At 32.0% G+C, this 14,385-nt stretch overlaps 1 protein-coding gene across 8 annotated transcripts in view; it reads left to right on the forward strand.

Moving 5' to 3' along the window:
* C2CD5 (C2 calcium dependent domain containing 5) overlaps positions 1–14,385 on the forward strand; it is an 89,673-nt gene that overhangs the window by 19,734 nt on the left and 55,554 nt on the right. For 5 of the 8 annotated variants that reach the window (XM_045554204.1, XM_045554205.1, XM_045554207.1 and 2 more), the window contains exons 8-9: positions 3,623–3,774; positions 8,735–8,820. In XM_045554204.1, coding sequence (XP_045410160.1) covers positions 3,623–3,774; positions 8,735–8,820 — 238 coding nt within the window. Of the gene's footprint in view, positions 1–2,427; positions 2,642–3,622; positions 3,775–6,978; positions 7,171–8,734; positions 8,821–14,385 lie in introns of those variants that run through there. The other 3 variants (XM_045554210.1, XM_045554211.1, XM_045554212.1) reach the window with 3 other exon arrangements.

The raw sequence follows: 14,385 nt of genomic DNA on the forward strand, positions 1-14,385 counted from the left end.
TAGCCATTTTCTTTCTGCTGGCTATTAGTCACTTGGATTAAATTTTATTCACAAGAGGGAGTACAATATTACATATTGCCTAATTTTGTTCAGAAACACATTGACAAATAAAATAATTGTTTTAAATAAATTGAAGAGTGAATTTGCTTTACATTCCATTTATGATATCTCCTAGAGGGATATGAATTGCTAGCTGCTACAGGTCGAGTCAGATTGCAGGTATAGATTTTTGAGGGATGCAGATCTTTTTTTCCCCCTCTTTGCATAGCAAATTTAAGTAAATAGTTAATAGCAAATTTAAGCAGTTACTTAGTCGAAAGAGAAAGATAAAGCTATGCCATTAGAATGAGATATGGATAGCAGGGGAATGTGTTTGTGTGGGTTCAGGAAGAGTTCCATTATGTAAACCTCCTGGGATTGTGTAAGTTTTCTCCTTTTCTAATCTTTTAGCCATTTGCCTTAAATTGTCAAACATTTACACCATGACTGATTTAAGTTGCTTCATTAGGATTTTCTGAAAAGCATATTACTACCAAAGTCTAGTTATTTAAAAAAAAAACAAACTCTCAGTACTCAGGCTGCTTTATTTCAATAAGCTTCATTGTATTTTTCATAATGATTCAATTTGAGTGCTATTTCATAGCTTATTTTATGATTCGGCTGATTATAACTATTCTGACATTTAATTATCACATAACATTGTTGATTCTAGATAGGAACTTACTAAGAGATAGTTTAGATTACATTCCTGTCTGAATGGATTTAATATTAGAAGTACCACAACGGTGTTATTGTGAGACAGCCTTTCATAAAAGGAGACTGATAGAAGTAGAACCCTAAGAATACATTATGGTGATGCTCCAGTGTCTTTGAATTTTAATTTGATGTCATAATTTGAACATTTTACAATGTTCATTTTATTTTACTCATTTTACTTGTGTTAATGGTGTTTTCCACTTTATTAGTTTGTTTTTTCTTTTTAGATTTTTAGTGTAATGCACGATATAAATCCTTTTGATGTTTTCTAGCTGAACTCTCTTGATAGAAAGTGCCTTGAAATATGATTTATTGCTTCTCTACTTAAAAAAAGTGCTTTTTAAGAGACTTTAGCTATAAATTCTCCTGTGTACAGCACTGATTCTTAGACTTTCTCACTTCAGCCTAGAAATAAACAAAAACAAAACCTCCCTCGTTTGTATACAAATAGATCACCAATGAGATGTTTGCTTTTTATCAGTTTTAATAAACATCTTTTTAATTTATATTACAGCAAAAAGCAGAAACATTTGTCCTATTGTAAAATTAGCAGTATTTTCGGAAAGTATGCTGTAGACCCTAGGAAAGACCATTATGGTCAATTAATGATAGTTCATGTTTAAACCTTCACAAATCATGGTTGAGGTAATGTTGTCTGGGCAGTCAATAGTATAGCAATGGAAAAGAAAAAAGGTCAGGAAAAGTTGGGCTCTTGGCCTTCCTTTAACTTGAATTCTAGAAAATGGAGATATGATCATTTTTCAGAGTGTACTCATATATGATTTTATTTCCCTCGTGTGTAAGCAAAGACATTGTACAGTGAAATAATTGCTAATATGAAGTTCAAGATTCTTATGTAATATACCTTTTTACTCTCTTCAGTGTAACCCTTTTAGCCAAATTTCTTCTTGAAAATTTTAAATGTTATATATGAATATACACTTGTATATCTGATCTAAGTATATCTATATTCACACACAGATGTGATCTGTTATAGGATGTAAGTTAGTATCTTACGAAATTTCAATTCACAATGTAGTTTACATAATATATTCTGTATGAGAGCCAGACAAAATTACTTACATGGCTTTATTAATGTGTTTTTAAAAGCAGTATCCCCTGGCTTTGTTTTATTTCCAGTGTAACCTGGGTTTAAGTCGCATGTTTGGTGTGTTAAAATATGGAATTTGGGTATTTGCTTATATCCATTGAGTTTACTTATTTCTCTTTATGCTGTCATTTTCATATTCTTGAGAACCCCTATCTTGAGATGCTAGACAGAAGCAGTTGTTAAACTTTCTTTATAGAAAAATATAATTAATTATATCAGCAATTCATATCTCAGTTTCAAAAGTAATATGAGAACTTTATATTTGACTTTTCAGTTTTATGGATGTCCTCCCCACCCCCATAAATACTATATAGTAAGTTCTGTTGTGATCAAAATAATAACAAATGTGTTAAAGCAACTTAAAATCCAAATCTCAGTCTTTTTCTTATTTAATTCCATTGACTGTTCTGCTTGCTATTTTTCTTATTCAGAGTCCTAATTTATTAATCCGATCCTTTGTAACTGTGTCCTAACAAGTTAATTTTTAGCTTTTCTTTTTTACTTTTAACTTGTTTTTTGCATGCTAGGGATTAAAGAAAATAAGTACTCTCCCCTAACTAAAGCTCTTTGGAAATTATTTTAACATAACTTTGCAATCTGTTGTACGTGTTGTTTTCTTTTCTTCCACTTTGACCGCGAATTCCCTCAGGTCTCCGCTGGTTCATCCTCCAAGCCATGGATGCCGCTCGACTCACAACAGCCCAATTCACACTGCTACTGGCTCACGACTTACTCAGAACTTCTCTGTGTCTGTTCCCACTCTCATCTATACTGGTACGAGACTGCTCAGACTCCAGAGATGGGGAGAGGCAAGCCACGGGCAGAGTGGCTGCCGAGGCAGGCAGGCAGGTAGTGTAGGCAGGTACCACAAGTCTTTGCTTCCTCCTTTTCTTACTCGCAGTCCAGCTTCAGTCGAAGAACTGTATTTGGCCGCCACAGAGGCTGTGACTATATGGAAGTGAAAGTGTTCTTCCAGCTTCCAAAGTCTCTTCCACAGAACCTCTAAGAACCTTATCTTTCATATATATACTGTGAATTTTGAGAATTCTCCAGTATGTATTTTTGTGATTATTTCTGTGTTGGTTTAGAAATAAAATTGGTGATTAGATTCTAAATGAAATAGTCGCCAGAGCTTCCAATATGCTTATTTACTTTATGTATAAAACCTGTTACATACAGTAGGTTCTGTTTCGTTCTGTGGAAGAGAGCTATTGGAAAACAGGTAAGCAACTATTCTGCATTAAATGCAATGTTTCTGTGTAGCTGTATTCATTTTTCTCTCTGCTGTGTTTTTAGCTGTGGCACTCTTGATGCTATAGGATAAGGAAACATTTTTTTCTTTCAAAGATATCTGTGTGTGCAAATATAAAACCAATTATGAATATTTACACACACCATTTGTAGTTATCATTTTTTTCTTTTGTAACTTAAAAAAGCATTGTTTATTTGAAAATATTTTATCATATACTTATTTTTTATTTCTCCTTTTAATATTTTTTACCCCTTAGTCTGTCATTTCATGCTTTTTTTGCTTTTTCACTTGGCTTATTAACTGTTTCAATGTAGATAATATTTATCTGGAGAATGATGAATGGTTAAGCAGCGATTGATTGTCTTTGGCCTCATTCCCAGCTCCACACTTAAGAAATGACTGCTGGCCCTTTCCCAATACATTTCTGGTGTTTGGATCATGCTGCCACCCGTCAAGCCCTTTGGCACATGATTACTTAATATTTCTCCACCTTCTTCTGGCAGGATTCCCTTCAATGAAGATCCCAATCCCAATACTCACTCATCAGGACCCTCAACCCCTCTGAAAAACCAAACTTATTCCTTTTCACCTTCCAAGTCCTACAGTCGACAGTCCTCTTCTTCTGACACAGATTTGAGTTTGACACCCAAAACTGGTAAGGCGCTTCCACCCACCTTTTGTTTTTTCTTTTTTAAAAATTTGTTTCTGTTTCTTACTAGCTTTCCATCCAAATCTTTCCTCCTGTTTTTGGCATTTAAGTTAAAGATAATGTGAATATTGATCATTTCCAGTTAACTGCAATTAGAATATGAAAATTTTGTATAGTTCAGAAATTATCTTGTTTGGAGATCTACATTTTATTAATTTAATCATAGTGTAGGTATCAAGTCCAAGATTTATTTTTGCATGTAAACATTTTTCATTTCATGCTAAAATTAAGAGGATAATATCTTAAAACATTTGATTAGAAAATAACACTAGTAACTAGCAATCAAATTCCTCATGGAGTATAAGCATTTTTGAATTTGTTTCTGCCTATTTCTGAATTTAATTTTAAGGTTTTATTATGGAAAAAAAAATCTTAAGAACCACTGAAATGGTTACATTGGAAAACAGATTTATTTATCTACTTATTAACTTATGATTTAAAATGTTTGGTTTTCCTAGTCTTATTTTCTAGGTTAGAAAATAGCATTTTTATTTTACTTATTCTTGAATTTTTCTTGATTTATTAAATTTATAATTTTCCCTCTCCTATTTGTATTTTGATGTATAATCTTTATGGGTTTTTAGGAATATGTTTTATGATAAAAAGTCAAATTAGTTCCTTACTTGAAATAGAATTATTTAAATCATTAAATTATTATTTTTAAGAAAAATTATAAATAAATAAATTTTAAAAGTTAATGGTTTGCAGTTTTATAAATAGTATTTTTGTCTGGCAATTTTCCCTAAAACATAGTTCTTATTTGTGTTATTTTTAACTTAGCATCTTTAATAACTCTATTTTTATATTAGAAAAGAAATTTATAAAATAAATCTAGATTTTGTGAAAACAATGAAAAGAAATTTAATTCCAAACCAGTGCTACTTCTAAAGAAAGGGCGTTTTAAAAAAGCCTGTAGATTTAATTTCTACTTTTATAAATGTAGTCACAAAATATAAAGAAGATAATTATATTCACCAGTTTCTTTGAAGATACTAGCTTTATTTTTACATATACGTAATTGTGAGTAATGTCTGAAAATAATGTAGCATTTGATAGTAATGGATACTTTAGAATGTGGCATGTTAACGATATTTATGCCACAAAAATTGAACCATTCAAATTATAGTGAAAAAAAATTTTTTTAAATAAAGAATAAGAGACTCTGACCTTAAAATTTATGACAATAAAAACAGGAAGATTTAGGATGGTATTTGAAGAATACATTTAAAAAATATATATACATACACACACACACACACACACACATTTTTAGAGACAGATTCTCTGTCACCCAAGCAGGAGTGCAGTGGTGAGATCATAGCTCACTGGGGCCTTGAGCTCCTGGGCTGAAGCAGTCCTCTCACCTCAGCCTTCTAAGTATCTAAGACTACAGGAGCATGCCACCATGCCTGGATACTTAAAAAATTTTTTTGTAGAAACAGGGTCTCACTATGTTGCTCAGGCTGGTCTTGAACTCCTGGCCTCCAGCAATCCTTCCACTTAGGCCTCCCAAAGTGCTGGGATTATAGGTTTGAGCCACTGTACCTGGCCTGGAAAATATTTTTGAGGCTTTGGTCCACTGACTATATTCCAGACCATTTTTCAGCACTTTTATCTATTATTTTTCTTTACCATACTAGAGATAAAAATTTGAAAATATTTTCTTGGTCTATTTCTTTTTCTTTAATTCACCAAAAGATCAAGCCTAAAGAAGATTGTCAAGTAATAAATTAACTGAACCAGACTTCTCTTCCCTTAGCTTTCTAGTAGGCAGTCAATTGTTGTATCAGTGAAAACTTTGTATTTTATCTTCTAGCTCCAAATTTTTAGTTTTTAAAAATTCATTTATAAATGAGGTATTATTGTCCTGTATTTCTACATTTAATAGTTATTCACTGACACAATAGCTTATTTGTAGAATATTAGCAGTTTTTAATCCCTTGGCTTTATCACGAATCTCTAAATATCTTGAATAGTCCTGAGGAGCATTCCTATTTCTCATGGAGATTTAAAATGGCAAAATTATGATTGTTCTAAAATTTTTAAAACTGTAATTTAGCATGTATTTTATGATTCTCTGCCTATTAATTTACCTATATACAAAATCAATGTCATCAGAAATAGTGGTAAGAGATAATGTGATTATAATTGATTTATTATATGTGGACTGGGAAACCAAAAGTAAAATAAAGTTAATAAAACTTAGACTGAATCTTTTTTCTGTTTATAGTTAAAGCTATTGTCTGCTTTTTTGGTAGGTCTCTTTTAAAACAGTTCTTATTTATTTCTGTAGATTCTATTTTTACAAGGCTTTATTTTTATGTTTTTCCTAAGTAATCAACCAATAGGAATGGAATTCTCGATTGTCATTGTTAGGATACTGACTGAAGCTAATTGTTACTTTTTTAGTCAGGCTTTTTTTTTTTTTTTTCCTTACAGGCTTTTAACCATGTATAGTTTTTGTGATCCTGAGGGTGTTTGACCCTTAGGGTACTCAAGTCTCTATAAATGCAGATAGTATTATGATCAGATTAAATTATTAAAAATTTTAGAGGAAAAAGAAAAGTATTAATATTCATTTCAAAGCTGGACAGAAGGAAGTTAATATGTATTTAAAATTAATAATGGTATCTGTCACCTCATCTGGTACTATTTGATTTTTTATGGATATTCAATTAAAATACTTAAAAATGTTACTTTTAGTTGGTAACATTTGAAGTACTTACTATACCTTCACCGCTTTAAATAGGTGTTTATATTTGAGCCAACAAGTTTCTGGCTTTAAAAATTTGAAAATGTGGTACATTTTAACCTTACAAATTCTTAAACAAGAAAGGGTAGGTAATTTAAGTATTTTGAAGAAGTCAGTTAAGTGAGTAGAATGGCATAAAATCTTAAGTTAGTGATTTAAAAAATTCTGATGATTGCAAAGTTTATAAAGATTTTGTTAAGTATTAGACTATACCTTTTATTTACATTATGTTGGATAGATGGTCTTGCTACTGAGTTTTCATTTGCTTAGTGTAATTTGTCTATACATTTTAAAATTCATTTTTACTGTTATGTTTTGCTTCATCATTGCTTTCCTTATCCTGCATTTTCTGATCATCTTCTGAATCTGCATCTTTTCTCTGCTACTTTCCTCCACAGCACCTTACCCACAGGGACCTAGGATTTACCTGTTTCCCAGCTCCCCCTCTCTCTCTTGTGGTTCCCTTCATCTTAAAAAGTCCTGTCTCCTCCTCTCGGAATCTAGCCTTACCCCTCATCATTCTAGCCTTGTCAGCCCAGTTCTGAGGAAAAGTGTTTCTTTCAGTGAAGAGCTGTTCCTGGCTGCTTCTGGTAGGATCACACATTATGTCAGCTTTTTAATCCCTTTATTGTTCGTGCTAAAAAATTACTGGGTATTTTCTACAGGATGCATTGCTATTATTTTTCTTACCAGTAGAGAGTTAAACAATTAGAATTATCATAAAGGTATAATTGAGGATTACTTGATGGATAATTATGTATATTCTTCTAAATTACTTTATATATTAAAAAAGTATGTCCAAGGACATAGATGTTGATATTTCCAACAATTATTAGGTTCTTATTATTAGAGTTTCTGTTTTAGATGTTTTACTATCTTTCCCTTCATCCTAATTCCATTCACATTGGACCTGTATCATCATGTTGCTAAACCATATGGTTACATAAGTAAATTATTCTGTTTAAATCAGTTTAAGTCTCATTTTGGTCATATTCTTTCATTATCCATTTTTTTCTGTCTGTTGCATTAATTATCCAAGTATTCTATATTTTCTGATATTTTGCTTATCACTACAAATTTACATTTTATTTTGTGGCTTTTAATATCCTTCATGTAAAGATCTTAGTTTCATGTCTATGTTTAGTATTGTATAGTCTCTAAAAAATAATGTTTAGGTTACTATAAGAAAAATGAATTTCTTTTTGTTTTTAAAGAACAGAATGGGACTATACACATGCTAACCTTTGTTTCCTTATCCAAGAACAGCTAAAAATGTAAAAGTAAATCAGTTCCTTTTTAAGTCATTGCAGTAAGTTTGACTGTATGCATCTTCAGTTTTGAAAGGAGTGGGATTAACTCTAGTATGTAGAGCACTGGCTTCTCATCTCTCCCTGCTTTCTGTAATTGTTTGACCGTAGTTGATCTGATACTGTCAAAAAAATAAGGTAGGGAAAGAAATTTAAAATTAAGCCTTAAAAAATACATCTAAGAGTTTGGGAAATATAAGTCTTTCATCCTTAACTATGTACATTTGTGATGTGTCTATTATTACATGTCTGTGACTTGTAGTCTTCTTAAAGAAATTTATTGATTTTTGCAAATAAATGTTAACAAGTATGAAGTAATACTATTTTGCGATGATATATTCAGAAATGGGAAGTTATCAGAAAATAGATTTGACTGTATTTCAAAATTGCCTAAATTTCATGCTCTTTAGAGAATTTTAGAATATTTTAAGGGAGCAGAATTAGTGCATTTCCTTTCTATATTTACATTTAATTAAATATTTAATATTTATTTCTTTTAGTATCCTTAAGTTATTAACATAGTAATTGTTATCTTGATTATTTTTTATTAGAAGATTCAATTTTTAAAAATGCAATACTATATAAAGTTTCACCACCTAACAGAATATAATTTTTAGAACAAATTAAGTCTAGCTGTGGTCAGTAGGACTTTGATATCTTGCTTCTAAAGGAAACTTTGTGAATAAAATACAGTAAAATATATGCTTAGCTGTCATCTCAAATGCTTTAAATGTTTTGGATCATTTTATCATATTTTGACTTACGATATTTATGAAGATGAATGCAATTAAACTTTCTGTTTCTATAGTTGTTTTTTGGTTGTTATTTATGTACTGATGTTCTGTAGGAATGGGAAGTGGTAGTGCTGGAAAAGAAGGGGGGCCATTTAAAGCTCTTTTAAGACAACAGACTCAGTCAGCATTGGAACAGAGGGTAAGATTCACTATACATTCTTTATTCTTACACTTAATATGACTTTATTTTATGCTTCTGTGTACGTATGTACTTTTATAAACTGTTTTTGTTCATATATCTGTAATATTGTAATTTTGAACATATTCAAGATATTGAAGTAATTTGTTTATGCATAATTACTTTTGCTTTGGAATAATTCTATAACTATTTTTGTTTTGTCCTCCAATCTTTTATAAGAAATATTCTTTTTGGAAATACCTATTGAATGCTAATGTTATTTTCCATTAAACTTATAGTAAAGGAAAGAAATGGTAGAAATTTTTACAGAAAAAAAATTTCAGTAGAATTTTATTACATTAAAAATAATTCTTTAGTATGTTAATATATTTATTTGTTGAGATTATCTTTATCACTGGCCAATCACAGATAAGAAATGTACAGATTCAGATTCTGTATTTCTACATATTAATATAAATAATGTGGCTATTCAGTATAATGCAGCTATTTTAATTATAAGTTTAACATTTAGTTACATTTGTTGAGTAGGAAAATGAATAGTTACAGTTTTTGGATGATTTTTCTCTCTCTCTTTTTTTAATAAACTTCATTGCTAAGGGAGGATCGCCTCATAGGTTCTGTAGAAGGCGGGTATGTTTCTGAACATGTGTGAGAGCCTATTTCTTGTGTTGGAAGCTTTTCTAGTTTTAATCTTGGTCATTTAAGTTTTATTTAAGCTTTTAGCAAGTGTTGCTAGCTTTTTTTTTTTCATAATGCAAAGTTTTTTTAACTTAATAATACTGTGAGGCTCATGTTCTTTTTTCTAATAATTAATACAGTGCATGATTTTATGTGTCATGTCAGTTTTTTTAAGACACAGTTCCATAGCTTTCATTATGTCTCATTTGGAAGCTACACGCATTTACTGAATCTTCTTTAACATGTTCTATTCTGCACCAGGATTTAGGGGGGAAAAGGTGAAACATGGTAAATACCTGTAAAAGGGTACATTTTATAAAATATAGGTATTTTTCTTCTAGAGGTTGGCTCTTGAGAATACTGCTTTTCAGATCCTATTATTACAAATAATACCAATTTAATTTTTCTAGACTTTCTTTGCTTATGTTGAAAGTGTCTGTGTATGCACTGTTTGCCTTTTAGACAAGGCTGGAAAGAGCAGAGCTGAAATAAGTAGAGTGATCAGACTTTAGCTGTCCCCAGTTCTTTGCTTTATACTCTTATCAAGCAGCAGTTAGTTCCCTTTCAGCTACTCTCACACCTTGCAGGCATACCAACAACTGTCACCAAAAGGCCTACCTAAACATTCAAATAATCCGTTTCAACCAAATATAGCAAAAGACTGAAAACATCGAAGACGGTCAGAGTGAAAGTGTGTGTGTGTCCGGAATGCTCTTATCTCTTCCCCCCTCCCAATTTTATGTTCTCTACAGAGCCCTTCATACTAGGAATATGATTTCTTGTAATTCTAATTACCATTCCAGAATTTACATCAGCAGAAAAAGTTGGGTTCCCCTGAAAGTTGATATAATGGGATTTTGCCTGTATGTTGGGCCTGTGACTTTACTGTCTATACTAAGAATCTTTAAAACCGTCTCACTTTAAGGGAAAAAATATTAATCAATGAAAATCATTTTAAATTTAGTTTGGATAAAATTTATGTTTTCAAATATGTTTTTAAACATTCTTAAAATTTTGGACATGTTAACACACTGCACATACATTACTAGATAACCTTCATGGAATTAAAGCAAAGGTGTGGAGAGTGATAGTTTTCATTTACAACTTCATAAATCCTGAATGGCAGTTATATCAACATTAGCTACTTGAGTTTAGGAGACTACTTCTCTACCCTGTGTCCATAGCAAATAGCAAAAGCATCATTATCTTTAGCTTTCCTGTTCACCGTGGGTGGCTGCCATTAGCATGGCTTTTGTTTTAAGAAAAATTTGTATAGAATTATGAAGAATTCTCCCAATATGTGTTCCAATATGCCTTAATTCTGCCAACTTAAACTACTTATATCTTTTTTTTTTTTTTTTGAGACAGAGTCTTGCTCTGTTGCCCAGGCTAGAGTGCCATGGCATCAGCCTAGGTCACAGCAACCTCAAACTCCTGGGCTCAAGCAATTCTCCTGCCTCAGCCTCCCGAGTAGCTGGGACTACAGGCATGTGCCACCATGCCTGGCTAATTTTTCTATATATATTTTAGCTGTCCAGATCATTTCTTTCTATTTTTAGTAGAGACGGGGTCTCACTCTTGCTCAGGCTGGTCTCGAACTCCTGACCTTGAGCAATCCTCCCACCTCGGCCTCCCAGAGTGCTAGGTAGGATTACAGGCGTGAGCCACTGCACCCAGCCTACTTTTATCTTTTTTTATATATATATATATCTTTTTAATATTCATTTTTATTCCTTGCTAAACCACCCTTAATAAATTGTATGGCCTTTTTTTTCTTGAGGAAAGACAAACTTTATTTGCCCGACCTCTTTTATTTAATGGATTATTCAAGTAGCAGTTCTCAAAAATAAAAGTGTTATTCTTTTCTCTCACAAGAGCATTAAAAAAAGAACTTGACAAGATCTTGCAAAAGGTGCCATATTTTTGGGAAATGAGAGAAATGAAAGTTTTATTTAGATTTAGATTCCACCTGTGCATTATTTGACATAGAGTAGATAGATTTGTTTTTCAGTAAATTTCTTGTTTTACCTGTAAGAAAAATGGAAGTTACTTTTTAGTTTCTGGGTTTTATATTTTTTTTCAGTAAAGAAACGTAGTTAATTTAGCTTAACCTAGTATTTCCCAAATACATGGCATGGAACCTTCCTTTTAAAGTAGCTATTAGTGAGGAACAAAGCAAACTCTTGATGAATTGTAATCTTTTTAGAAGTGGGGATAAAGTTGTACAATAAATCATAGTAGGAATCTGGCATCAGTTTTATAACTAAAATGTTTACTTTGGTCTTTTGAAATAAAAAAATTAATTTTTTAAAAAATAAATATTTTCTAAGAAAAATCCTATTTAAATCTCTTTTTAAAAAGAATACTCCCATTGTGTTCTGATGATTTTTCAGTTAGCCTGTCTTTGAGTGCACAATATTAAATATTTTTAAGCTACATGCACTTGGCTTATGTCAAAGCATCAACATAGAAAGTCCATCTAGGTACTACGTATTTGCTGGAGAAAATTTCTTCTGCAGTTTCTGAAATTCACATCTAGGCATTGAAAGCAGGTGTGCGTGGACTGATCATAAGGAAGCTTCCTTTTCAGTGGAAAAAATCTGTAAATTTATCAGATATAATAAACATTATTGACAAAAATCAAGTTCTTAGAATGACAAGCAAACCAGATATAAGGTTTGTTGCTCAGAAAGAGTCTAGGAATAAAAGGCTCTTTTGACCTCCGTTTTTCATATAAAAAATGGGAATAATAGTATCTCCCTCTCATGGCATGGGAAAGGTTATAAAACATAGATTTAGAATACTTTCCACAGGGCCTGGTACTTGTTAAGTACTCAAAAGTATTACCTAGTGATGGTGGTGGAGATGTGAGATACTTAACAGTCTCTCATGGATTTCAGCAAGTAGCTCTTCTAAGAAGAAAATTATCTGGAACTGGAGTTTTGGTTAAATAACAGTGACATTTTTATTTATTATAGGTTAAATTTTATGTTTCAGAGTGAATTGGTATGCTGATTAGTGAACTAGGGACATGTAAGACAGAGTTTAACACATTGACTGCCACACACAAAAAAATTTTTCCCTGGGGCCACCATGTTTTATTATGAAAATAGGATCATTTTGTTTCCTAATTTAATGAAAAATTTATTTTTTATTTTCTGTGCATGAGTTATGTGCAACTTCAGAAAATGCTAGAATCAATTTTTACCTTGCACGCCAGTTGAGTTGTATATGACTCATGACATATTTATTGAATTTGTTTCAGAGAACTGAGTCTTCATATGCTTCGTGAGGCCCTGGGCTCAAAACTAGCATTACTTAAATTCAACTCACGTGGCAGTTAATGTGTAAAGTTGGCAGAGTGGGCCTTCACTTCTGGTTGCCCTATGTTTTTCTGCTCTGATCAGCTCTAGTATGTTTTCCCTCGTTTCTTTATCCAGTGTCCCATAATTTGGGGAGAAGATTAAAGAATCCTGAATAGAGAAACCATTTAATTTCATTTTTTTCATACTTCTTTAAAATCTTATATGCAGATTTTTTGGGGGGGGCGGGCGGATGGACAGAGTCTCGCTCTGTCGCCCGGGCTGGAGTGCAGTGTCGTCATAATAGCTCACAGCAACCTCAAACTCCTGGGCTCAAGCAATCCTCCTGCCTCAGCCTCCTGAGTAGCTGGACTATAGGTGCACACCACCACACCCAGCTAATTTTTCTATTTTTAGTAGAGATGGGGGTCTTGCTCTTGCTCAGGCTGGTCTAGAACTCCTAAGCTCAAGCAATCCTCCTGCCTTGGCCTCCCAGAGTGCTGAGGAGTAAGCCACTGCACCTGGCCCCGGGTATTTTCTCATATGTGAACTTAACCTAATTTATTTCTTAGTTTTAGAAGGAAGTACTATTTTCCATTTAGCTTACACAAATTTTATTTTCAGTGTCTCTTGTATAGATACTTAAAAGATTTAAGTATAAAGATTAAATGTAAAGTGCTTTTTTATTCTATGGGACCATCACATACCTCAGATATTTTGAGGAAATTTTAAAATTTAAGTGTTTCTGACATTGAAGAAAAATCATAAAGACCTAACTTACATTACTAATAACATAAGCTCACTTGTACATCTCTCATTTAAAACTTACATTTAAAAAGTTCAAATGGAAATAAGAATGCATTTTGTCTAAACATTTTATAACACATTTAAGTGACATTTTCCCCTTTTGTCCTCTTCCTTCTCCTTTCCCTGTTTCTGCTGGGCCAAACCTAACCACTTCCATAGACTGGTTTTGTATTCTTTTCTTACACAATCTAAATTTTTTTCTTGGTTTTTTTGATTTAAAGATTACTTCTAAATTCAAACTGAATCCATTTCTAAATATTTGTGTGTGCGTAGATATACATACATACACATATTTATTTTATACTCAACCTTCATGGATTACTGAGGTGTGCAGGACTGTTTGCTTTTGTACTAAATGATTCCAAGTTGCTATGCTTTGTGAATTAAGCTTTTGTGAGTTTGTATTCTCCATGCTTTAAGCAGCCAGTCAATAATCTTGTTGCTTTTAATGTGCCTGCTTCTAGTAGTATTCTGTATCTTTTTCTCTCCCAGCTTTTATTTGTTGCATTGAATCTACTGTGGTCTAGAAAATAAGATACCTAATTTATGTTCTTAAAAGATATTTAACTACTATATATTATAATATGAATATGATCTTTGGAGATCTTCTGTGAATAAAATGCATGAGCTTTGATAATTGACACCATAACAGTTTTTTTTTTTTTTTTCACTGTGGAGAGCTCTGTTTTACTTACTTTGCAGCTCTCAGTTATATTTAAAATAGCTGAGGCTGCTGGTAAGTTGACTCTGGTTAAGTGAGTTGCATTAGTCTTAGCAC

The sequence above is a fragment of the Lemur catta genome, chromosome 6 (assembly GCF_020740605.2).
Source record: "Lemur catta isolate mLemCat1 chromosome 6, mLemCat1.pri, whole genome shotgun sequence".
Lineage (NCBI taxonomy): Eukaryota > Metazoa > Chordata > Mammalia > Primates > Lemuridae > Lemur > Lemur catta.